Raw genomic sequence first — 27,677 nt, 5'->3', positions numbered from 1 at the left:
CACAGCATTTTAAGTTCTGAAAGAACACAAGACAACGCAGGGCTCCCTCACCTTGTATTAATGCCATTTCTGCACCCTTTGCATATGAATTTTAGGCTAAGTAGCTTATAACTCCTTTTATTGAAAGCCACTTCTAGGTAGTATGGAAGCTCATTTCAGGCAAAATAAATACCTCATCATTTGCAATAGTTAAACTGTTAAAAACCCTACATAGCAATCTGGACTAGATGGATCTCATAAAAAAAGATACCCATTTAAATGAGTACTTTACAATGGTAAACTTACAACTTTGCATCAGACTAAATCAAATTTAGGGAGCAGCAAATTAATATACAATGGATATGCAAATACAAAGTCCAAGGTTAATTAAAAAAAAACCTCTCGCTGCGGTTTTCATGCATGCTAACTGCATTCTTGGTTATAACATTCAAAATGTTCTTCAGTTGAAAAAAGGAGGGGAAAAAAAGGTAGCTAACCTCATTAGAAACATTGTAGATTCTCTGTGTTTTGAAACTCACTCAAAAAATCAGACCTGCAAAAGATTCAGTTGCTCGGTGCTTTTATTTCACAAAAGAATGAACATCTTGGCAAACATGTAGTATCATACTTTCCACGTATCAGCAGAGCCCAGGCAGCAGCAAAATGTTACTGATCTCTATGCTTTATTGGATGTTAGAGGGGAAAAAAAGTTGAGCATAATGTTCAGCTATAAATATTGTCAAATGTATCCCTGCTTTCAGTCTGGTTTAATTAAAACAGATCTTATGCTGCCTCCTGTTGGGCACCTACAAACAAACATCTAAAATCAGACTCCACGTTACAAACTGAGGACAGCACATTCTATAGCCTATACCTTACCTACTGTTTCTACTAATCTGAGGAGGTATACAGCTTGCTTCATGAAATAATACCAGAAATAAATCTGACCCAGTAAATCTTCTCCATTTTTTGAGTATGATGAATTATGAATTTTTAACATCAGTAAACTGACTTACTACAAATGTATTTAGAATATAGAAAATAAATTCATTAGTACATAAATAATATAGTAATCATCAGGTTTGTGCAAACATAATCAATATAAACACCTGAATAATTGATATTTATTATAACAACTAAACCACTTTGATAACATTACCAAAGTGCCATAATGTTTTGATAGCATTCTTTAAAAATTAAGATTATCCAATATAATCATTACTGGATATTAAAATCCCACATACAATATATATTATCTTCTTGTATATTATACTGGTCATGCTTATAATGTGTTCTGTGACATGTAATAGGATACTATTAGAAATGTTTTGGTTACATCATTTAAGTGCAAATAGTAGATTATAACTTTACATGCAATTTGTGTGTTTTAAACTTCTTACTATATTTCAGTGAGAACATAGGTAATCATTAATCTAGTCATTGACTATTTTTAGAGGAAGGTACTTTTTCATAAACTATTGTGAGCTTTGAAAAGTGAGAAAAGATGTAGAAAAGCTTGCTTTGCACCAATTTTGTTATTTTTAAAAATTGCATAACAGCTGTGTAGACTGAAAAATCTAATTGATCCAAACCTACAGCAGTTACTCATGCAAGTAATCCATATTCTTCTGAGTAGTGTAGTTGATTTTGCTGAGATTTCTTACATTATTAGCAATTAATCACAGGATTGGCAACACAGGCCTCTAATTTTATCATAAACCTTTGTTTTTAACCATGACTTTCTAACACAGCTTCTTCTGTACTCAATTCTGCTATCAGATTTAACTCTCTGTATGCAGAATTCTGGCAGATGGTTTTTTCTTCTGTGAGAGTTGTAATACAGGCTTACCTAAATAACTGAAGAAAATTAATACTATTTTACAGTAACTTCACTGTAAGCAATGGTATAAAGTAACTGACACTATGACATTATTTCCTGACTGCTGAGTAAGAGAGCTCAACTCCATTTGAAATCCATGAATGATTTGTCAAACTGGGAACTGACTTTAGTTCCTGTGCAAATGTAGCATAGAATAGTAGAGACATGTCTGTTTTCCCGTTAAGCTTAATTCAGTTTTTACTATATATACTGAGTAATTTACCACATACGTCGTTGCGCTGATTTCATATGCCAAAGCCTTATACATAGAGCAAATAGCTGGATGGAAGACTGCCCAAAAAAATTTGCTGTAAGGAAAAACTTAGAGGAAAGAGCATCACCTGAATTACTGACTGACTTGCTGTTTATGTGACCCAGCAATCTGGTCATGACAGAGGCAATTAAAAAACCCTCGCAATTCTCTAGTCTCTTCCAATTTGCATAGCTATTTATACCCATGTACTATGGGCATAATATGTTAATTTTCTCATTGCATAAATTGCATACTTACATTACTCAGGTATAAAAACAAGACAAAAACACAAGCAAAGAATTGGGCCTTGTATTCCAATGAAGTGACAAGTGGCAATAATTAATGGTTAATGAAGTCTCTATGCTACCTCGAGTAATTTATTAATGCTAAACCTACTGTTCTATAGGTCTATTTTTCCCCCACTATTTCAATAAGTGGGAATAGTATTCTCCATCTCTCCTAAACTATTCAATACATTTATGTTGCACTAACAAAAAGTAGTTGTGTTCCAGTATAAAACTGCTTGTATTTCAGTATGGTGATTGTAAAGGTTACCTAGCTAAGTGTAGTTATATGATTTGGAGACTCACTATGAAAAGAGCAAATTAAATGTGGAAGTTGCCTGAAATACTGTAACAACAAGCTATTTAATTCTACAGAACTGACACACATCTTAATACAAATAAATTAAATTGAGTGGGAGGGTTCCACTCCATTAGTATGTTCTCCAAATGTGTGTAATTTTCATTTATATCCTTATGAAGATATTTATGATGAATGTTATCTAAATGGATAAAGGTAACAAATTATAGAGTCAGTCACAGAGTTGGAACATTACATTGTTTACTGTTTAAAACAGAAGTATGTTGCTAGGCAATATTAAGCTTTAAGCATTAATACTGAGCTTGAGTTTTGCAAAAAGTACATGCAGTAGTGATGTCATAATGAACTTACCACAGTTGTCTCAAGCCATAGGAAAGATGTTTTAGATGTCTCACTAAATTTGGTCATCTTTAAACTGTTTGGAAAAGATGTGCTTAGATGTTTAGAACCATTCTGTCTGGCATAAGACAACCTTACCGCTTAAAAGATACTTACATGGAACATTAAGGGCTCTCAATATCTTATGGAAATAACTGGTAAGAAAATTCTCAGGCTGTGGAGGATTACAAATGATTTATGAAACCTAGCTAATTTTAGTGTCCTTCTGTCAGACATAGGTCCCACTTTGTATGCATGAGATCAAATGTACTTCACAATGTATGCCTACACTAATATTAATACTAAAATTCCATTATGATTTTAACATTATAATAGATGACTACTGAAAGTTTATCAAGCAGTATATTGTGTAGTGTTTTCTATGTAATATTTTAACAGCTAAAATTACCATGATGTACAATCTAAAGTGTTTTAATTCATTTAAACCACTATAGAAGTTTAAAAAAAAATCTTTCACCTCAGAAATACTATTTACTTTTACTTTAAATATAGGGATTTATTTTTGTAACTTTGTATTTGATGTATGACAATAGGAACTTTTCCCATAGTTAACTGAAGCAACAACTAAAATTTTACAGCTTGCTGCTCTAAGCAGCCTAGTGGCTGCTTAGTAGGTAGCACTGGAGACTTCAGAGATGGAAGACTTCTATTAGAAAACATCCTGAAGTGTTTTTTCTTTAGTTAACAGCATGACTGAAGCAAAGATACCACATGAATCATCCATTCTGTAGAAATCTTGCCCACTCTGCAATATGTTATCAAAGTTTACCTTACCACAGTTAATGGGATGAAAACAGAAAGTACAGCTACTACTAAGGCACAAGGATGAAGAAAAAATGGTAAAACTGAAGAGCTGAAGTAAGATGATATGAATTATCAGTCTCTTCAAGTTAAGATACCTGGTTTTAATGCTGTGAAGGTCACTTTGGCTCTTGCCCTTGCTAAGGTCATTCTAATAAGATAAAGCTGTCAATTAATTCCTCTTACAGGTTTATGAATATAAAAAACCTAAATAACACTAATATAGATCTCTTTTAAACTTCAGTTACATAGGGAAAACAGTATCACAGTCAGTTTTCTCACTCATCAATTTGTCTCCCGGGACAACTGTGAATATTACAGAAATAATGGCACATATTACACAATGAATTCCTCATGACTATGCTTTTTTGAAAAGTAATATCATTTTGTAAATTATTCAGATAATTACAGAGAAGGCTTGCATATAAAATTAAGTAGTACTTTCTATATAATGACTAGAATGAATGACAATGGACTCTTCCAAAAGCAATTCTATAGCATACAATTTAAACTGAAGATTTAAACAAAACAGTACATATTTTTCCATCTGTAAATTAATACCTAAAAATCTGTTCTAAAACTTGTGCATTTAAATAGATAATTTTGATTCAGGAATTTCAAAATTCTCCAGAGCAAATTGTCAGTACAGATGACCAGGGGTCCCTATATTTATTAAACTGAATGACCTGACAGTAAAACTCAGTTAAGGCTCTTGGCATTGGAGAAACTTCTTCCCACTCAGACCTACTACTGTGGTAGACTTGAACTTCATCTGTGATTTCTTCTGGAGCATAATCACCACCTAATATATAGATTTTGTCTTCTGTCCCAACTGCCCCTGCATTAAAGCCAGCGCATTCAAAAGATCCCTCCCCTTTCCAAACACAGGTTTCTGGGCAAAAGCTGTAGACCTTGTAGGTGGAGAGATCACAGATGTACAATGTACAGTTCACTGGAACGGCTTTGATTAGAGTTGCATGGAAAAACTGCCCAAATTCTGCTACAAGCTCAGACCACTGATCAGTCATAGCATTATACTTAAAGAAACAGTCAAGAGATGGATTAAAAGCATCAGTAATCTCTACTTCTGAGCCAAGGACATAAATTATATTCTGACATGCACTTGCTTCTGGATAGTAGATACCTCTTGGTAATTGGCTTACAGATTTCCAATCTCTGGAAAGAGGATTATAAGATTCTACATCCAAAAGACTCCGAGTTTCTTGAGCTCCTCTGGTCTTTCCACCTATTACAAACAGCTGATTTAAGGTTACAACAGATGTGTGCATTGTCCTTGGTTTTTTCATAGCTGACACTATGGAGAATTCATTGCTGACTGGACAGTAGCACCAGGTTTGGTCAGTGGCATCATGAAATGGTTCAGCAATATGAAGCCTCACAGTCCTATAACAATTCCCTTTGCATCCTCCAGTTATAAATATTTTTTCTCCATAGCTAGATAAACTTGACCCGGGAAGATCAATCATGTGCGTATGTGGTAGTTCTTTCCATTTATCTGTTTTGATGTTGTAGCAGAATGTATGTCTGTTTTCTCCATCTTCATCAGTTTTATGAACAAATATGTATTTTTCTGTTGTTGACGGACGTGCATCTGGAAACAGTCCACTAAAGTTTTGCACACTTTTAACTGCATCATTGATTATTACTGAGCAATTAGCACTCTTAAGTAAGTGTTCTTCAGAATGTAGAAAGTCCTGCAAAGTCTTTTCAGGTAACTGGTGTAGTCTCACTTTTTTAATCAAATTAGGCAGATATTTCTGTCGTGTTTCTAAGTTGTGTTTGGTCCACTGAAGAACAGCTTTCAACACCGATTCTTCCTCAGGGACATTTAGTTCGTCAGCCTCAAGACATTTTTGTAATATCTCAAAGTTAATCTCCAAAAAATCGCTCGATCTGAGCAGCAAGGAAAAGTGGTGCTGTACAAAATCTAGTGCATGATCAAATAAGCGAACAGAACCGTAACTTTCTGATAGAGAAAGCAACTGTAAGCAATTCACAAGATCAATACTTTTTATTAGAAAGTCACTGCAAGCTTTGGAAAGGAGTGAAACTTGAAGAAATGACGACAGCTGGAAGAGCATTTCCACATTATCATTTGTTATCTCTGTTTTTCCTGTGTAAGCGTAATCAAGAAAAGCTTTCACTGCCTTGGGTGATAGATTACTAATAGTAACATTGCCATCATCTCGTTCTTTCATATTAACTTCAAACATGGCTCTGTGAATAAAATATAGAAGATACACACACAAATTAAAGATCTAGCAAACAGCAGGGAACACTATTGTGAGAGGAAGGAGGCAAGCAGGGGTGTATAATTAGGTGGGCAGACTGTATAGGTCTAAAATGTGGAGGTTCTCATAAGGAAGAACAATACATTTGCTTGATATGGTTGAAGAAAAAAAGGCGTGGTGATAAGAACATATTCAAAATGTTGGCTCATAAAAATTATAGCAGCCCAGGTGTTTTGTATGGATTTTCACAGTGAGCGATGAAATCTGCAACTCTCAATGTGAGCGAAAACGTGAAATTGTGGGCGCCCCATCAGTTTCAACAGCCTGAGACAGAAAGGCTGATTTAAAAAAATATATAGTAAAAAAGCCCCATGATTTAGGTCATGCACTGTGGATGAATACAGAAAATTAAAGTGAAAAAAGGCCTTCCAAACTGCAGGCTGAGCAAACAGCACGATGGATGATGGGTGCACTCCGAAGTAATAAAAGTAGGTGAGGGGTGAAAGAGGATAAAAAATATGAGGAAACTTAATTCTTGCTTTAGAGTTGACAGATAGATGTATGGGTACAGGCAGACGTCAGAAAAAATTTAGGTTTTGACATAGCATCGCATGACACAATGAAACTTGTGCAGAAAGTAGATGGTGACTGAATACAAAGACAAAAGCTGAAATCGTGGAACTATTGATCAGTAGATTTTTGCAAATTTTATTACAATTTTAACTATTGCTAAATATGTAATAACGTTTAACTATTTCACATAGTCTAACATAGCAAGATAAAATAATTGAAGTTTTTCAAGCCAGTAAGTGCTGGCAACAGAACAGTGCTGCAGCATCACTTGTCCTACCCTCCCAGAGCCCAAGCATCAGGCTGTGATAGCAACAGCTTCTGAATTTGACAAAAGATGACAGTGGAGAAAGATTTAGATAAATCATCAAATACTAAGTATATAACCTAGATTATTAATATAACATTGATAGTTCCTATTAAAAAAAAATCATAGTTCAGTTATACAATTGGTATCTGTATGGTATGTGTTTTTTTAAATCCCATACTTTTATGAAGCCAAAGAGAAAAAAAAAAAAAAAAAATCACTATGTATAGCATACTCCTTGAGAAGTGAACATCGGGTAAAGCAGGAACTTGTCTGATCTCCTGAACAAGAACATAAAGACACATCTCCCAAAGACCTTTTACATATTAAATGATGATCCTTAGAATCCTCTCCTCATTAACCCAAGAGCTATACAAATCTCTAGTTACAGAGTAAAATAGCAACTAAACAATACTAGTAGAAGGAGAGCAATCTAGGCAAAGGCTTTGATTCTGAAAGCTAACTAGTAGTGAGCAAAATGTTGCTGAATTTTGGGTTTACAAAATAAAACCAAAACTAAGGGAAGTCCAAAAGCTAATGAATACAAAAGGTGTTTAATTTTAATTTTTTTCTAGTGGATCTAGGTACTTTTTATTCTCTGAAGGTAATAAATGGGCCTTGCATTCCAGGACAACTTATGAATTTGATGGCTGCTGTTATCCAGTGTTACACAGAGAGAGAGGTCTCTCCTGGCGAATTTTAACCTGAAGAGCCTGTAGGTAGTGAAAAGGACATGTATGTTACCATGTGCTTAACTTCAATTCTAACAATTACCACTAGGAGCTATTTCATCCTAATATTCCTTTACCCCAGAGCACCTCTGTGCTGTCAAGCAGTAAACACTTGAAATGCAAGTAGTTCTGTGTGTCAGAGAAAAAACAAATCTGCTGCTAGAGTGGAGAAATAGTTTATTTCATCTGCATTTCTTCTTTTTTCAGTAGTCCTAAGAACATGTCTAGCCTATATCCTCTGTTGTATATGGCAGATTCCCACAGACCATGGGATGTTCCGGGACATTTAAAAATAACACTTGTCATCTATGTATGGGCTACTGAATCAAGGTCATTAACTCATTTCATTGTTAGAGCATCTTAGCTTTAATGTTTTAGTAAAGAATATATTTGGAAACAGACTGGAAACAGTGTGGAATTGCAGGTTTGAGCCTTACTAATAAAAACGTTAGCAAGGTTCTTCATAAATTAATACCCTATATTTGAATGATCTGTCTGTCCCTTAGGAATGCATAGCTTTAAACACCAGAAAGAGGATCAGAGATCCATTTCATGCTAAAAGGCTGAAATCTGTAGTTTAGAAAAAAATGTAAGATACCTGTTTAAATATCTCTGAAGACAACCTCTACTGTACTGACTGCTCATCTTGGACAAACAAAATCCAGCCCTATTCCAAAAGCATGTACAATTTATCCACAGTTGCTTAATCCAAGATATATTTGTAATCAACCTAGGTTTTTTTCACAATATAATTGTGTCATAGTACATAGACTGTGGCATACAAAGTCAAACAATACTCCTGCAGACCTTCAAGTACAGATACAAGCAACAGGTAATATAAAGATACACAACTTGTGTCTAGTCTACCTAGCAGCAGAACCATGCACTTATGGCTTGACATCTGTACTTCAGAGTACAGACTGCTGTCTGAATCTCAAATTCAGAGTCCTCATGTAGCTTTGGAAATACGAACATGTATTTGGGGTATGGTTAGGCACCTAACACTGTAGTTTTGTTTGAGGGGTTGGTTGTTTTTTTGTTGTTTTTTTTTTTTGTTATCCTTAATATGATGTTTGAATGCTTTACTCAAGACTCTGTAAGCTGTGATAATTTTTTTTTTTAATTTTTGTAATTATATTCATTCCTTCCTTCCCTCCCTCCCAGAGAGCTTACAATCCATTTCCTGCAAACTCATGCCAAAATTGGGTTTACCTGAAAAAATCACTGCATGCTGCCAGTACACAACGATGACAAGGAATTATTTCATCTTTCACAAGAATTTTAAAGTCAAAAAATATATTTTGTTCTCTGAATTTTTGTAGTACTTTTAGAATTTGTTGTCCATGACCTTCAGCCACTAAGGAACTGATCTTATTTTCAGGAACAGAAATTCCGTTGCAAATAGGTCTGCTAATGTAATCCCGTTGATTGGCCATGGTTTCTTCAATCTATTCCTGAAAGTAAAATGGAAAAATAAAGAATTGATTCTACGGTCTTACTATTTAAAAAATCACAATATACCATAAACCAAACAAAAAAATCCCCATCATTGAATTTGGTTTGTAAATCCTATGCACAGTTTTAAACTTGTTTAATAAGTGACTTCTACACTGAATTTAATTTGACAACAGTATTTCTACTTTGTAAAATATATACACATAGCATACCTTGAAAAGTAAAATATCTGACATATATCAAAAAACAACTCTGCAAATAGTACCCACCTGTAGGAATTCTTTCAATAAAGTTCACAGGAAGCACACCAAGGTGTGTGTTAAAATTTTTAATGGTCATTTAAGAGAAAGACTAGCCCTAGGCTTACCCTCCAAAAAACCCCCCAAACTCTTACAATTTTATGTAAAAATGGAGATGGAAAAGGAAAACGTTGTTACCTATTTTTAGATTCCAAAAGGCTCATCTGTATACCACAAACCCCAAACTCAGCACAGACCAATGGTCTTTCTAAAGGTTACAGTGGAAGGGAGGTACAGCTACTAGACTACTTTCTAAGTGGATTCCCATTAGGCACTCCAGACTAAAATATCAGAATACAAACACTGACAGCCTGGCCTAATCACAGGATTGCTAGGGCTTACCAAATAGGGTCATTTAGAGATGGTTTGGCAACAGTGCAACTCTGAATGTTTAGTCAATTGATACCAATTTTTTCTTGTACCTCTAGTCTTGATAGGAAGCTGTATGTTTGCTTACAGCTTATGCTGCACACCATGAGCTTCATTTGCTGTGGCATAAATTAACTGGCTTCAGAACCAATTTAAATTTAATACAGTGCAATCTCCCTTTCAGCAGCCAAGTTTTTCTGGTCAAAATCTCTATACTGAAGTGCATTGTTTTGATGGTAAATTGGCCTTCACTATTTTATCCTTTAAAAATATTTTACTCCACTTTGCCAACATAAAGAAACTTTAAACATGAGTCTATTTTATTTACACCTATCTAAAGAGCCATTTATACTGCTAAAGATACATAAACTGCCCTTACCACAAATTCGAATCAAGCTTGCCTATTTTAAAGCTTAAGGAAACACACCAAAGTTTTTCTATTGCAGAATTTTGCTTCCACAATTCCAATTAAAATAGCAACAGATAATGGCCCACCTGAATTGACAAAGGAGGGGATAAAAAATTCCAAGCCAAACCCAGAAACCAGAAAAATACTGATTTTGGGTTTTAACTTCATGAAAAGGCTTATCTTATACATGACATATTCATAGCAAACTAAGCCATCAGGCTGTCTTCTTTATGGGAGGTACTTTCATAGCAGACTGATCTATATCTAGTCAGGTGGCTCCAACCACAAATAGACCTCCATGTCTCCTGGAATAGAAGAGATCCACTGATCTTGCTGCCAGCATTGGCACCCTTGGAGCAGGCATCTTCTCCTTCCCATGGCCAATCTCACGTATTCACTCTTTCCATCCTAAGCCTGAGGAATCAGGAAAATACAGAAGAACAAGACCACCATTTATTTTGACAATGTATGGCCTCATGAACTTCCATAAATCATAAAGTCCTTCAGTATGTCAGAGAAGCCTGTTCCTCAAAAGACTGAATCTTCAAAAGCAGAGTTGTTTCCGTAAAATTAGTTTCCCACAGTTGAATGACACTTAAAAAAAAGTAAGTAAATTTCAAGGTTTATTTGGCATCATGTAAAGTAATACTTCTAAAGGAAATGTAAACCTTTTCACAAAATTATGGAATTGATAATACATAGGAGACGTCTTTCTCCTTTCACATGTAATTTCTATAGCAAGATCCGACCCACAACTTGCTTTGTCTAGGTGAAATTAGCAATTTCTGTAATATTTGTCTTTGTATAATGAATATGGAAACATCTAATGTCATCAAGTCCATCTCTGCTGTTTTAGGCAAAGATTGTATAATCACTTTCATAAAAGTAATCTATATTTCAGAAAGTTTTCTTTTATCACTATTTCCACAGAAAGACTATCCCCCTACATTACTGCCAAGACTGCAAACCTTCTTTTAATTACACAGTTTATTAATGCTTACAAATATTTGTTCTTCCATCAAAATTGTCATTTGTCTTAATTTTCCTTTATATATTCATTCACTCATAATTATCAAGAGTGTTGATATCCTTTCTCAACTTTTATTAGAATGAACAGTTCTCAAAAGTTCCAAAGTCCATTTATAAATCTGAGTTTTTGTTTTCCTTATTATTTTTTGCAGTTTTCTCTTAATCCACTCCAGTCTGATCTCATATTTCTTTCACTGATATCAGATTTGTTGTACAACATTATGGTTAAGATCCCATCAGTGTCCACTACTCCAATATGCAGTCATCCAGTGCATCCTAATCCTAATCTGTAACATCAGTGTCTCCTTATTTTTTATTTTTGTCCATCATTAAGGAAAATACTATTGAATACCATGCTATGGTTTAGCCTAATTCACCCTCCTCTCTACTCCATTAAAAATATAAATATTAAAAAACTCACTTCTTATCTCCCTTGTAGCCAATTCCTGCTTTATTTGATAATTTTGGTTACTAATTTACCGATTTACTGGATTTGTTGGTGATTTTAGAGCCCTCCAAAATATCTTAACAATTCAGCTAAAACTTGTTATGTTAAACAAGGCCAACTAGCATTCATAATTATTTCATGCTTTCTTCCACAAAGCCATATGAATTAATCAACAGTTATAAATATTTGATCAAGTTCCTGACAAAAGGGTAGAAAACACAGGAGATGCAGACATACGTTGCGTAGGTCTGGAGTTCAGGAAAACTGGGCAACGAGCCTCCTTATATTTGCTCCATTTACTCCCACAGGATTCCAATTACAAAGCCTGTCTTTATGTGGATTATCAAGAACCAAACTCCGGTGGATGGTTCTCACAGTTGGGATCTCCTACTTTTGTTTCGTACTTTTGTACTTACATACTCGAGCCCTCTTCCATCATCTGACCCACTGGGCACCTGTCACACAACCAGCCTTCCAGCAACTCTTGTAACATGACATATCAGACCCTGAGTACTGGGGTATGTGACTGGGTATTGCCTGTGGTGAGATCAAATGTGTTCTCTGATGTGACCAAATTCAAGTTACCCTACCACTTGACAAAACTCTGCTCGCGTACTGAATCTTTGCACATCTTACACTGACAAATGCCTGGTTAGCTATTAGCCTGTTTTTCTTTAAAAAAAAACACCTTCAAAACCAAACCTTTAAAGTTAGTATTTGCCCCGTTTTTCTGCTTGAAAGTCACATCAAACAAATGGCTCATTGGCCGTTATAGTGAAATTTGATACAGACTTCAAAGTTATTAAGGTCAACCCCATATGATACATGTCTGGGGGAAATATAGGTACCTCTTGAAGCTATCTGTACAGATCTCCAGTTGAGGAGCAATTCTGCATTCTGCACATCTGATAGTTGTCAAGAAATGTGTCAAGCGTCAAGAAATGGCCAGCCTATGTACGGCCACAAAGCAGCTAGGAGTTGAACAGAAGCAGGTTGGGGATGGTAAACTAATTTTGGTCATTACAGTTGATGAACTAAGGCCACCACCTGGGAGCTCCGATAGTAGGAGCATTCTAATGGTCTGTCACAAAGTCCACTAATAAGGACCCAGACCTCATTAGTTCTGCTGTTCACAAGATCCTCTGTTTTAACACTGACCTTTTCCCAAGACAATAAGGGATGGAGCAGCATAATAAGCTTGTTGACCCAGATGCCAGACAAGCACACCACAAAGTCTGATAAGCCCATAGTCAAAATATGAGATATACATGCATTCCTACTAGTAGTATCTAATCTATTGATAAAAATGCTACAAGACAAAGTTTAACTGATTTTAATACTTGTATAGTAAGCAAAGAGCTGCCAAAACACTCACGGAATTTCTAGAGGAATTCTTTTACTTCACCAATGCTAATGTTCCCTTGTCAAAGATAGTTATAAGGCATACTTATAAAGATTTTCTTTTAGTTGGCACCATCAACAATCCTTCTTAGATATAATTCTGTACGCAGAAGAAGTTGAAATGTGTAATTAGTTCATACTTACCCTTCACAAAGTTCAGCTGCCCTTTTGTGTATCAATTTCATAACGAGTATTTGTTGAATCCTAGATATTACACTAAGATACTGTAAATACAGCATACTGTTAAACTTATATAGGAGACCAAAAACATCCAGGATAGCCACTTTCAGAATATCTCTACAGGCATACACTAAAATCATAACCACTGCAATATGACTCCTAGAAATATCATTCATATCCATTCCACCAGATTTGAAATAGCAAAGCAAACACAACTGCAGAGTGAACTCTGAGCAGAGATGAACTTTTGTTTGTGCAGTGTCTACTGTAGTTCCCACTAGAGCATCAATCAGAACATACTCATATAAAGTACATATATTCATAAACACTTTTACTGAAAAGACTTTGCTAAACCAACAGTCAAAATAGCCTTAGATAATGCGACCGACAGATAAAATGGTTACAGAAGTTTAAAAGTGCTAATGAAGTTTAGAATGGTGTAAGATGTGCAGTTAATTCTAAGTGAATAACAGATGAAAATTTATTAAACAAGGGAGGGCAAGGGCCTGTGTAATAAGAATGGAGCACGAACACCCAGATGAGGACACAGGGTACAGAAGACTTACACCAAGTCATTTTGATCACTTTATAATAGTAAAATAAAAACATATACAAATATATGTGACTTTGTAATAGCCTAGGGAATGTTGTTTTGTGAAAGTACTGAGCATACATAAGTATCATGTATAGATAAGTTAGCACTTTGTCAGAAAAAACACATCAGACCATGCCTGCCGGACAATAAACATGACTAAACCTTTGTAACAGGACTGAAGGTCTGAAGCCTGAAGCCATTCCCAGCATGATGGACACCAATCTTACATGAGGCATGTGAACATTCAGACACTACAAATAACATTCTGTGTGTAGATGTTCTCCTCTACCAACACAGCTGGCAAAACTAATCTAAATTCTGCCTTTATCTGGTACTTTACAAACAACTGTAAAACAATCTACCTGCTTTATCTCAAAGCACAATATAGCTGTGCTACAGCACTCTCTCACCAATTAAAAAAAAAAGAATATTAATTCTTAATACTTCTTAACAGGTATCTTATGAGAAATAAACTGATCTTCAAGAGAATATTACCTTTGTCATTGAGCCTCCTCCTAACTTGGATAGTATATCTTACTAGATAGCAGGGCTTTTAAAACGAGAAATCTGAAATGCTGATATTTTACAGCATACTATATGTACCTAAGAAGAAAGAATTCCATTGAAGATAAAGAAATTATATACATTTCTCTAGAAAATGGTTTGATTTTTTTTTTAATACAAAATTTAACTGTACAGTCAATGTAAGTTCTGTAAAGGTCAGGGTCAGCATTTTAATATCAAACCTTAAAAATGTGTTCTATTACTAAACCAACTATATAGCCATCAAGACGATTTGCTACTTTCACACCTTATCTATGAAAAAGGGGAGAAATTAGTAATTTGCTAACAATTTTTAAAGACCCCACTACATATCTAATTTGACCACACCTAATAAAATATTCAGCGAGTTGAATACAAGTGGAACCTGTATCTAAAGGATTTGGTGACACTTCTAATTGCTGACTAAAAATACAAGAGTGGATTGAAATGTAATTAAATTATAAATACTAAGTACAAAGTTCTGTACTTTTATATTGCATTATTGTTTTGATTGTCATTGACTGTCCAAGACTGAAAACAGATGGAAACAGAATTCCAGGTTCCTGTCTGGAAATTTCAATGCAACTGAGTCTCACAGCTTTTTCATAAATAATCAAACTTCAAAGAAAATTAATATTCAGTCAAACATTTTTAGATAATCAGAATGTGACATTCTGAGACATTTAATTCACAAAAGTGGCATTTATCAATAATAAATGTTGAGACATGTGTTCCAAGAAAAAAAAGGTGACACGGAGACTTTAAAGGCTTGGGTTCTTTAGAAGTGACTGAAAAAACCCAGCATGGAAAAAACCCAGCATGGTACCACTAGGAAGCAGAGAAATTGCATTGATTCCTGGAGGCTTTCCAGATGTGGAAGATTCCCTCTCTTCAAGCCGTGATCTTTAATTGCATAGCCTCTCACAATCACATGAATCCACAAAGATAAAGAAAATAATCACTTAGAACTCAAACTGACTGGATTTTATCCTTGAATTTCTTGAACTCATCAAGTTCCTTTGGAAATTATTTTCTTAGCTAAAAAAGCTCAAGAATTGTAATTTTCATTTTCAGAAAAAAAAAAAAAGGAATTAACATGCCATGCTGTACTTGTAATTCTGTCAAAAATAATAACTGCAAAATCTGTAAGAGGAAATTACTGCTTTTATTGGGTTCTGTGGTCATCACTCCTGTATGTGATTGTTTTTTTTCAAAACACACATGCAATATTGAGCATACTTACAGTTTAGCATAGCTTATTGTGATAGCATGTTTTACTTATAATAAAAATGTGGGCTTATATTGAATATATTCATAATTATATTACGTATTATACACTGCATCTTGAATCGCAATTTGCACTTACGCATGATACTTATGTTTTTTAAAAAATAAGTCTACTCGTGAAAAAACTGCTACATGTTTACATCACCTAGTAGACAGCATGGACAAGTCCAATCTATTAACCAAACCTTAGGGGGTTTTTTGAACTAGGCAATATCCACATTCCATTAGTACTTTCACATATCAGTAACGAAATATAGATATGGCCACAATTTCCTCTTCAAGTGTGCAGAATACAGTGTTTGAAATGTAAGTCTCAGATACAATTTGATATTGGTGAATAGCATTTTCCTGGAGTTTTTCTTGACTGTGCAACATCCTCCCCTGCTGTCAGTCAGCTTTGTCTCCATCTTTGGATAATACATAAAGGAGTATATATGACATTGTTTGCTTGACTAAGTAATGAGGAAAAATGGTAATCTTTAAAAATGAGCTACACTACTGATTCCTAGCCAAAACATTTTTTTCCCCAGCGTTACTTCTGTGTTTAAAATATTTTGCAAAGACCAGCCTATACTCAGGTGTAACTGAGGCTTGACAAAAAGCCAGCTGTTCTTCTGGCCTGTGTAGAAACAGCACTTTTTCACATTAACAGGGAGCTGGGAATGCTAAACAACAATAACAAAGATTCTAAGAATTACCTGAAATAAGATAATGATTTTAAGAAATACATAAAAGAATGTAATTTTCAATATTTTTGCATCATTTGTGCATGGTCAGTATAGAACAGTTAAACGCACATGTATTTCTAAAGGTAAGCAACAGAAAGGAGGGTCGTAAATGTTCGAACAGACCCTACATTTTTAGCCATGGCCCAATTGCAAAGCTAAAGGGTAAACAAAATTATTACCTTGTGATGATTTACAGATAGCCTGTAATTGAGGGCACACGGGAATCCAGTTCTGACAACCATTACGGTTCTTAGCAGAACAAAGAGCACAGGATATGAAAGGCTTTTGTTCGGACATATTCTTTACAAGCCAGAATCAAACCCGGGTGATGCAGTACTTCGCATCTGGTGGGTGAACAATTGTCTCCTCATTTCTAGTCAACACAAAGCAGCAAGCCCAGGGAAGGCCCAGGGGAGAGGCCACCCCCGCTGCCACAGCTGCCAGCACGTGTCACCTCCTCCAGGGGCCGGGACGGTTCTTCAGGCACATACCCACGTGCTAATAGGGCCAAAGACACCGGGGGAACTATCTGCCGTTAACCGGTAACGGTGCCGCTACCCTCAGCGGCATAAACGCAGCCCTGTCTCGCACAAAGCCGGGGGCAGCCAGAAGTTACAAGGAAATTACGTTCGTTTAGCCATAGCTGGGACTACCCGCCACCCCCAGCCTCATCGGTCCCCGCCGGTGCCGGTGCCGGTGCCGATCTCGGCCCGCCCCTGCAGGCCCACAGCGCCAGCCCAGCCATAGCCGCTGCCCCTCCGCCCCTGCCCCTCGCCCCGCCCGCCGGAGGGAGGGCGGCGGCGTCAGCGCCGCTACTGAGCAGGCCCACGACACCGCGCATGCGCCCTGCAGCGGCTCCCTTCATTCTAAGGGAGGACTAATTCTGGCAGGACAGGCAGGATGGTGCAAAGGGGCTTCCCCTCCTCTCACAGCGCGACTGCGGGGCCCGGCCACGGGATGTGGCGGTCTTCAAGCGCTGCCACCTCTCCGCAACCGGCGAAGAGTCAGTCCCCCGCCTTGGCGCTCCCGCCGAACAGCGCGCACCCACCTGCAGCCAACACCAGCAGCTCAGCGACCAGTCTGGCCCACCTTCCGCAGCAGTAGCGCCAGCAGATTGGCTCCTTCCGGTGTCATTCTCCCGCTTCTTGCATTCGGAATGGTTCCCCCGGCCGTCAATCCAGATGAAAGCCCGCCCACCCCCCACCGGGCGGATTGTTCCCGGGGCTCGCTGACGACACTACGAGTGTAGCTCAGCCGCAGGCACCGCCTTTCTCCTGATACGTGGGTACCTGGCGCATTCCCCCGTCACTCACAGAGCACTCTGATACCCGATTGGCCGTCGTGCCTTGCCAGCAGGTCCCGCCCACCGATCGGCGCATGCGCGGTTGTGCCGCCCGGGGGGGCGCGGAGGGGGGCAGTCGCGGGCCGCGCTGCCGGGGGACGGCGCTGGGGAGCGCCGCCGGGCGCGGCCATGGGGGGCGTGCGCTGGGCCTTCCCCTGCGCCGCCTGGCGCCCCTGCCGCCAGGAGTGGCTGCTGGCGGCGCGGCTCGTGCAGCCCGAGGAGAAGGACCGCATCGGCCAGTTTGTCTTTGCCCGCGATGCCAAAGCCGCCTTGGTACACGCTGGCGGGGGGGCACGGCGGGGGGCGGCTTCCCCTCCCTCAGGGCAGGCGGCGGTAGTCCACGGGCGGGACTCAAGGACCCGCGCTGGCCGGAGCCCTCCGTCTCGTTCGTCCCGGTGCTGCGGACGGGTGCCGGCGTGGCCGGCGGGCCCTCGCCCCTCCGCGGGGCCGTGGTGGAGGTTGCCGGGAGCCCCTCGGGGCGCGGGCGGAGGCCGCTCTGCGGAGGAGCCGCCGCGGGCACCGCTTGGAGCCCCGGGACCGGCCCTTTCCCCTGGGGACGCGATTGTCTCTCTGCAGATTCACTGTTGCCCAAATTCCTGACTTGTACGAAAATCTGCTCTGCAAGGGCGTTTCAGGGAAGAAAATGCGTTAGGAAGTATTAATTGCTATCTCTACTTACGCCTTCACTTAGGAGGAAAAAGTGGATGTTTGCCGTCTGCTATTCGTGCTTATTCTGAAAGACTTGACAAATTTTATGTCATCATTTCAAGTTAGGAGACAAAATCAGCGTTCTCTAGGAGACTATACATGAAAACAGTGTAATGTGTAAGGGAGTAAAGCTGCTTTACATAATTCAGGTTTTAAATCTCACATAACGATGAGGTAGTAATAACAGACTTCTGCTAATTAGTCTATAAGAAGTTACTCATCATTTTTAGCTGTTTAGTATTTCATTTAACGCCTAAGTAACAGAATGAATGTACTGAAAGGAAAGCTCTTGAGACATTTTTACTGTTCAGTGTGGTATAAAAAGTACTCATCCGTGCAATAAAGTATCCTAAGTAAGTAAATAAGGTAGAGAAGAAATTATTTTATGTGATTCTTTTAGGCTGGGACTGCTTTTTATTGGGTCTCTACTGGGTTGTCTCTGTGATAATACTGATAAGTGTTCTATACTCAGGTCTAGTGAACTCTTGGTTAAATTTACTTGACACAGGCTTTTATAAAAGGGAGAAATCTAAGTGAGTTAAGTATACTCTATATTGGCAGTAATAAAGTCACGTTATTTTTTTTTTTTTGGCAGGTGGTTTTCTAGCAACCATAGGTATTTTGCACATAGCATAATAGTTCTGTATGAATCACCTCCATTTTATTTCATAGGCTGGTCGCCTGCTGATACGGAAGTTAGTTGCAGAGAAGTTGTGCATACCTTGGAATGAAATACACTTGCAAAGAACATCAAAAGGAAAACCTTTCCTGGCAAATAACATATTCAGTATCTATTCAAATTACAACTTCAATGTCTCTCATCAAGGAGATTATGCGGTTCTTGCAGCTGAGCCTGAGCTACAAGTTGGCATTGATATTATGAAGACTAATTTACCAGGTAATGCATTATGGTAACCAAAGCAGATTCAGTAGTGTTTAAGCGCTGAACATTTAAATGTTTCTCAAAGAACCGATCTGTGTCCTAGAAATTTAGTGTAATTAGAGGAAACTGTATGAATTTATTGCATATTTGCTTTTTTTTTGTTAAATGCACTCCTCATTGTTTATTTTGGGTTTTCTGTTATGCCAGATACGGATATATTTCCAGTTTAGAAAAGCAAAACCATGGAAAAAATAAGGCATCTGCAGGGGTTTGCTGTCTGTTAGGTAGAAACAGGGACAACTTTCCAACTAAAGACAGTGGGATCCATCCCCCTGAGAACTTTATGGACTGTCAGTATTACTCCCTTGTCCCATAAGCATGGACAGTCTATGTGTCAGCACAGGCCCAGTACCGTAGCAAACTGACATCAGAAATTCACTGTGAGTGTGCAGCAGTCCTCAGTGAGAGGGGAACGTGGGGAGAGAACATTTGAGGTGCCTCTGGTAAAAGTCTAAACATCACAAACTTTAGATGTTGGCCTGTTTATCTGTATGAAACGTTGCACTAACTTGAATTAGTGATCTTCAGGACCCAAACTGTAAATTAGAATTGTAGCGAAGTGTATGTTTAAGTACAGTTTCATGAGGATCATGTAGTTCACAAATGTTCATTGATGCATGACTGGGTTTTCATTGATCCATGACTGGGTTAAAGGAGAAACATACTGGGATTTACAGTTTACTGGAATTTTAGGTTTTGAGAATCATACAGATATGACAGTAATAGCTCTGTTCTTAGAAAGTATCTCTTCACAATCCTCAATTTGTCCAGCATTTTATGCTATAAAATAATTGGTGTATTAAGGTAAAAATTCAAATAAACCCTGACTGGATGACTTTCTCTCTGATCGCTTTACAACTTTTTAATGTTTATTACAAGTGTACATTTTTGGATAGGCATGGTTAGCTAAGATGCACAGAAACCCTACTGCAATCCAAAGTGAAGTTCTTCTCGGTGACTCACTCCCATCTGCTCTAGACCCTCACTCTGAAGACAGTGGTCAGCACGTGAGGCCACACTTGTAGCCCGTGGAGGACCCCACACCAGAGCAGTTGTATGTTTCATGACAGGAACTGTGGCCCGTGGGTAAGGCTGTACTGGAATGGGTACACACCTGAAGGGACTGCAGTAACTCCGGGCCCAAATACCAGGTTAAACTCGAGGCTAGTGTCTTTATCAGCATTCCCCCAGGCAAAAAAATAACCAAAGTGATGTCCCAGCTGTGTCTCCTCCCAACATCTTGCACATCCTCAGCCTATTTGCTGGGGGTGCAGAGTGACAGAGAAGGCCTTGATGCTGTGCAAACCCTGCTGGTATTGGTGTGGTATCAACACTGTTTTAGGCATAGATCTAAAACACAGTGCTGTACAGACTGCTATGAAAAAAAATAACATCCAGAGTCAGTACCCTTGGCAACACTTTGGCTAAGCTTGCTACAGGCCTTACTGCAAAACTCCCTAATTACTGTTTTTTAAAAAGCTTTCCCTACTTCAGTTGTAAACAGTGAAAATCAAAATGTTCAAATGTTTGTGTATTAAGCTTTTCTTGGGAAACGAAAAATTGGAAGTCATTTATATGTGGTATATATGGAGGTAGGGATATCTTGCATTCTCTGCTGGCATTTTATGCAGCTGGAAATGTAGCTGATATTTTAAAGACACATTGCTGATATCCATCTGACATCTTAAGTCTTAAAATGTGTTAAACTTCTGATTGTAGGAAACAATTGTGAAGAGTAGAGGTTTAATTTTGCATTTGGGTTAGAAACCTGTATTTGTATTATTTCTTAAATTGGGGATACAATACATTCAACTTTGTAAGGAAATATATGCGTTATTTTCCAGTTAATAGAAAAAAAATCTTTTGACTTCAGTATTAGCTGGCTTTATTTAAAAAAGAATCTCATCTCTACTGCTTCCTTTCTCTTGTAGTTTTTACTTAATTATTCCTTTCTCATTTCCCTCACTTTAAATTGCTGAAATAGTGAATAACTCAATGTCCAGTGGTCTATTGCTCATTCTGCAGGCAGCATCAAAACAAATCAGGGTGCTTTTACCTTGTGTCTGAGTCTGTTCTTCATTCAGTGTCCTTAGTTGCTGCTGTCATAAGAGGTGTAGAATCAGTTAGGCTGTCAGTATGTATTGTTGCTTACTTTTAGTTATGTCAAATTTAGCAGCCTAAATTTAGGGAGGAATTATCTTGAGTTCATCCTATCAATGATGCTTTGGTTGCTATTCTGCTTCTGTCATTTAGCTTTTTGATTGCCTGCCTTGGGGTTTCCAAATAACAACATGAAGCTGAAGTTCAAAGGAGGATTTGGGCAAGAGTTTAATTTCAGCAGAAATGGAGGAAAAGCGGTGAAACTGAACAAAATTTTTAGTTAATAATAATTTAAAAAAAAAAAAAAAAAAGGTTTAGATGCAGCATTTAGTTCTTAACTTCTTGAGTATCAAGAGAGGCTCCTGCCAACATGTCTTAGAATTGTTGATGGCAGCAGCCATGACCTCTTGTCCAAAAGGAAATGTTGCCACATCCCCTTGGGCAGCTGCACTCAGCTCCTGTGTGCGTTTAATTTGTGAGTAGGAGCTGGTGAGACTAAGTAACACTTTAAGATCTGATACAAACAGGTCTCAGGTTTTTTACCCAGAGAGAAAAACTGTGCTTATTCTAGAGATGCTTGTGATTCCAAAGACTAAATGATGGAATTAAATTGGTGCTTTTGTAATAAAGTAATCATGAAAAACTATGTATCCAGATGACCAATTTTAAACAAGATAGTGACAGATGCAGCCCTCTTGGATTCCTGAACATGGGTCCTTTATACACCTTTATCTGTGGCTGCTTCATCCACCTCTCCCTCTTTCATCAGAGATCTAGGTATATATTAACAGAAGAGGGGACTATTAGGCCTAGTTACCGTATTTGCAATCTGGCAAGCTTCACAGTGTATACAGATGAGTACAAAATGCATCATTACAAAATTTCTGGCTTTCTTTTCCAATATATGAAGTTCCACAGCTAGCACAGTCTGTCCTGAAGTAATTTAGCTGTCAACAGCTTGTATGCATCTTTTCTGTCTTTTCATAAGGAAAGAGATTTCTATTCTTGTCATTATGCATAAGAAATAACTGTCATAATATGACAGCACCTGGTCATGCAGTTGTTTTCCACATTATGTAACTTTACATAAATATTTGTGAATTAAATAAATACCAGGTTCCAAATTTTAAAGAGGTTTTCTTTATCGTCATATGTCTTCATTTTTGGAATTATAATTTGTATTTTTAGAAAAGAATATGATAGTAATGAAAACATAGTAATTTTATGTGGAAAAGTGAGCCAGCAAATAAGTGATATTAAGGATAGAATTTTAAGTTATAGTCTCTGTAGTATGAATTAAGCTAGAATTATTTTCACCCAAAATTTTTCAGAGAAGGTTTTTTGTCTTGGAATTACCTCGAACTCTTTTTACTGCTGTAGTATGAATGTATAACTTTGACTTTACAAGTATTGTTTTATCTGATAATTCCACTGAGTGGTGCTCTTGCTCTGCAGTTGTTAAGCACATTATATTTCTGAGAGTGAATCCACTATAAATCTCTTTTTCTGGAATAGCTACAAGGACAAAGAGTTCCCTATGTACAAAGTACATTACAGTAGGTTTGTTTGTTTGTTAGTTTTTGCTTTTTTTTTTCAAAATGCTTGTTTAAATATGAAGTACCTCATCTTGTGATGTTATCCAACAGAATCTTGACTGAGGTCTCCAATATTCTAGTTCTTATATTCCTTTATTGTTCAAACAGTGCACAAAATATGCAGTGCGAATATACAAGAGAGTATCATGCAGTTGAAAATTTTGAGAAATAAATTGTGTGGTAGTATGTAACAAGGAGACCTGGTGCACATAAAAATTTTGTGTCATTTCTTAATGTGCTACTTCTGTTTTACTTATGAGCAATAAGAAGCCACCTCTTTCCATATTACTTTTGCTGCATTATTAATATCTGAAAAATGAAACTACTGCAAGACATAGCATTCTTCAAAGGTGAAGGCTGGCCACTCAAGAGGCTATTCTTAGCAGTGCAAATAGACAGTTCCACAAAAGTTCCATAGGTATGCAACAGTTTGTCACCTTTTTTTCCTCTATTCAGGTATTGAACTAAATAATATAGTGATGGTAGAAAAGGAAAATGTCCTCTTCAGGTATTGTGTGTTGTTACCTTTTATCTGGCAGGTTATTGTTGTAGATTTAAATGAGTCTTTCAGTTTGTTGGTTTTGAAGAATTACTCAGACCAATTATTTTTTTTCTTCTCTTTAAATCAGTTTAAGATGAACTCTTGAATCATTTGGGAAAATGCACACTGTACTGTAAATTTGTTAATGGAAGTAATTATGGACTTTATTTGACAGGAGGTAATACATCTGAAATTATTTTAACCCTTTCACAAAAGAAGTGAGAAGGTTTCTTACAGTATTACTAAATCCTGTGGAAAAACTCAGTTTGTCATAACGTATTTGATTTTTAACTTATGGTCAAGAAATTTTGTGACATGTCAACTTGGTTTAAGTGGTGTGTGGGATGTTGATTTACCAGTCACTTAAACTCTGTAAAGTAGAATATTTTCAGAATCTTAGGAAATAATTCTAGCTTAATAAAGATTGCTTTGAGCATTTGAAAGAAATTTAGATCTTAGGTTCAAGAGCTTTCCTGCTGTTCAAGTGAATTTCTTTTCAGTAATTTGCCTTTTTAGTTTAGATGGAATTACAAAGGTAAATAAATTAACAGTTCATTCCTCGTCCTTCATAATCAGCCTGCAATCTTTCTTACCTTTTGCATTACAGTTAACTTTGGTCCAGATGTCTCCAATCTCAATGTAATTCCAGAATTAAATATTTGACATGCAATAAAATTAGTTTTTCTCATTAATCTTTCAGTTAAATGTTAGATCTTTCAGTTAATGCTAAAAATATAAACAGAACTTAACTAATTTTTCTCCTTTTATTCTCATTATTTCAGCAATGAGGTGGGATAATAGAAGAGATAATAGACATCTTCAAAACAGAGATATGTCACATGTGAATCAGAGTATCTAAGTCCCACATGAAGAAGCTAAATACTAAAGTATACTTCAGCCTAACTAGTGGAGGGAAGCTCTCGCTCTCCAGCCAGTTACAAACTTTGTGCTCTTTCTTTTGTTAGTCATAAATTAAATGGAGAGTTAGGCACACCTACATCGTAGTCAAGGTATTTGGCATGTCTTTTATCATGCAGCAGCGTTCAAGCTTTTGAACTTGTAATACTTTCTTAATTGCTGCTTTTCAGCTTTTGCAATAAGAATTTCTTGACCTAGAAAGAAATGCCAAAACAGATTATTCTTTGGAGGGCTTTTGTCCTTATGGTGCCTTAACTTTACCTTAAGCAAAGTTTTAACTGATTTAGTTTTTATTGTATTTCAGTAAACATAGCAGCAATCACCACCTAATCCTTTACTACAAGAAGGTACAGCTATAGATATGTAAATGCGCTGTTTGGGATGAAGAAATTAATGAAGGATTTAGGTTATATGTTACTTCTAATTGATTAAGGGAGTCAGAACTTATAAATATGAAAACATATTTAGATGTAAAGTAGTGTTAAAACTTCTAACATCTTTGAACAAACAAATCATAGTGGTCATATGCCCTTGCACTGAGTAAACAGGGAGTAATTTCTTTGTTCTTGTTCTGTTTGAAAATGGGAAGAAACAGCCATTTTAAACAGCTATCTTACTCTTAAAGAATATATAGCAATTTCATTGTTGTGCTTTATTTATTCACATTTCTAACCCTGTTTTAACCTGGAATTACATCACCTTTGTCAAAATGCTTGCCATTCTGGTAATTGATTAGGCACCAATGCTTGATAAACTGTGAAATGAAAATTTGATACCATGATTAAATCTTTTATTTGAGGGGAAATAGTTTCTTTCTAAAAAGCCTATCTTAATCCTTTATGACTGTTTTTTAATAGGAAAAATTAAATCTATTTGATTAAAATAGAATCTGAGACCAAAATGTAGAACAGTAAAAATGAACTTGTAGAGAATAGATATGCTTAAAATGAGGGATAAATTAACAATTAAGAAAGAGAAAAACTTAAAACTAGGAGCTTTTAGTAAAAATAAGAGGTGGAACAAGGAGGAACTGTGAGAATGTTTGTCTGGTTTTGGTTTTTTGGTGTGTTTGTGGTTTTGTTTTTTCTCTGAAATCCTTCTGCATACTGTATTTACAATAATCACAATTTATTCCTTGACTAGTCTTTTGGGAAATTAAGTTTTATGTTCAAAATGAGGGGCTAAAGAGAATTGGTTTTTAATTTTTTTTAACAGAACTAAAAATATTTCTCAGCACACCCTAATGGCAGTTAGCTTTGGCTTTCTAAGTTAAGGAAGTCTGGCAGAAAGATGTGAAAGGAGGGCCAAGTTTGAGTAATTATTACGTAGGTATTAAGAATTTGCTTTTCGAGGAGTTTCTTGCTAACATTGCCCATTTCCAATAGCTTCAGCTCACATATGTTTGTTGCAAGAGTTGGAAAATAGAAGCTGTCTTTATTCATGTTGTCAAAAGCTTATTTGAATGTTGCCTGTGTAAGAATTACAGTTTGGAGCTCTTGTTAGTTTCAAGGTTGGGACAGATTTTTAGGCAGACTTGTTAAATATTTAAGATGCTTTTCTACTATTTCATATCTCCCGTCGGTAACTGTAAAAAAAAAAAAAAAAAGCTTCAGCTGGATCTCCCTGATGTATTTGCTTTCTAAGAGAAATTCTGATTTTTGACAAGGCAAATATTTTTATATTTCCTCACTAAAGGTGACAGGTTGCTGCTGTTGTGTCAGGCTTTCAGGAAAGTTTAAGACCAGGAGACTTCTGCTACTTCTGCAGGTAGCTCTTTTCTTGCATTATGATTGGATTGGTGCTGTAAATTCTAGGCATTCATGGCTGTGTTACATGGCGTGTTGCATTTTGATGGGAAGTCCAATCCTGTAGTGCATTAAAAAATGGTTACTTGCTCAATATAGTTTTTCTGTCCATCAGAATTGTTGGAGTTTGTACTAAATATGTAGATCTTTTTCCTAGCAAAAAACAATTTAATAAAAACATAGCAAACACTTGAAGATAGTATCTACAAGAGTAGATATAACTGATAAAGGTGAATGGACCATTGAGGTTTATCAATTTTTCACTTGTGGGCCATACTCTGTTTTTGCCACATTGCAAAACATTTATCTTCCTGTTACATCTTTTCTTATATAGCCTGTTGGCTGGATAAAAGACATCTCCTGCAGTGCCTGGTCTGGAGCTATGCAGAAGTTGATTTTTGTGTTATTAGCAGGGAAGGATGCAGGGGGACAACATGCTGAATGACTATCTGTTACCCTTTCTCTGTGAGAAAACCAGACAAAACATGCTGGGTTTTAGCTGCCAAGTGGCCCAAAGTCTTTCAGCTGCTGACAAGCCAAGCAAATGGCTTTGAAAGTTGTTTTTTTTTAAAGCATGTTCTTACGTGGTTACTTTCACTGTTACATAGGAGAGATTGATTCTCAAATTTAAAACACTAATACTTATTCTGTCATCTTGTGGGGTTTTTTGGACTTCATTTTGAAGGGGGAAAAGAGGGAAGGAAGGTGAGTACAGAGGAATGGGAGTGTTTTAAGGGGGAAAATGATAAGGGATGTTTTTACTGCATCTGGCTGTGAGATTCATGTTCTGGGGCAGGCTCTGGGCAGTGTCCTGACTTCTGCCATCGCAAGGAAGTCTGATGTTCAGTGACTTGATTACCTACAGTAGGATATCATGATGTGGAAGGACATAGTCCCAGAGTGCATGTGTCTCAATATTGAAGACCAGTTCCACACCAAACACTGAATTTAGAAGAGAGATCTCTCATGAGACTCTTTCAGAGAAAGCAGTTCAGTCTGAATCAGCTTGTGCTTTCTAAGGTCGCAAAGCTTCCGGGGCAGGGAGGGAAAACTGCATTAGTCAAATCAAGGAGGTGTTAGGAAGTGTGAATCATGTAGTCAAATTCATGTGGAAGATGAAGATGACTTAAGTACTGAGAATTGGCTTTTCCTCCCCCTCTTTTGTTCAACATAACATTTATATACCGAGTACCAAGCAGATCCCAATG

The 27,677-nt window shown here is 37.2% G+C and overlaps 2 protein-coding genes across 4 annotated transcripts in view; one reads left to right on the top strand and one right to left on the bottom strand.

Moving 5' to 3' along the window:
- Window positions 1-556: 556 nt before the first annotated feature.
- On the bottom strand, window positions 557-17,657 carry KBTBD3 (kelch repeat and BTB domain containing 3). Of its 3 annotated transcripts, none has more exons than XM_074916247.1 (3): window positions 17,566-17,657; window positions 8,987-9,228; window positions 557-6,152 (listed from the first exon to the last, which is right to left on the bottom strand). In XM_074916247.1, the coding sequence occupies exons 2-3, from the start codon at window positions 9,208-9,210 to the stop codon at window positions 4,532-4,534; spliced, it is 1,845 nt and encodes a 614-aa protein (XP_074772348.1). In that variant the 5' UTR covers window positions 9,211-9,228; window positions 17,566-17,657; the 3' UTR covers window positions 557-4,531. The 3 variants fall into 3 exon arrangements, with proteins under 3 accessions (XP_074772348.1, XP_074772356.1, XP_074772364.1); XM_074916255.1 differs by lacking the exon at window positions 17,566-17,657 and adding an exon at window positions 16,697-17,207; XM_074916263.1 differs by lacking the exon at window positions 17,566-17,657 and adding an exon at window positions 10,393-10,492.
- A 309-nt stretch (window positions 17,658-17,966) lies between these two features.
- Window positions 17,967-27,677, top strand: part of AASDHPPT (aminoadipate-semialdehyde dehydrogenase-phosphopantetheinyl transferase) — a 35,056-nt gene continuing 25,345 nt past the window's right edge. Inside the window, exons 1-2 of the mRNA XM_074932303.1 lie at window positions 17,967-18,132; window positions 19,240-19,465. Coding sequence (XP_074788404.1) covers window positions 17,989-18,132; window positions 19,240-19,465 — 370 coding nt within the window. The 5' untranslated portion in view covers window positions 17,967-17,988. The remainder of the gene's footprint in view (window positions 18,133-19,239; window positions 19,466-27,677) is intronic.

This window comes from Athene noctua, chromosome 1, assembly GCF_965140245.1.
Source record: "Athene noctua chromosome 1, bAthNoc1.hap1.1, whole genome shotgun sequence".
NCBI lineage: Eukaryota > Metazoa > Chordata > Aves > Strigiformes > Strigidae > Athene > Athene noctua.
Note: the sequence above shows the minus strand (reverse complement) of the source record. Positions and strands in the feature narration are given on the sequence as shown.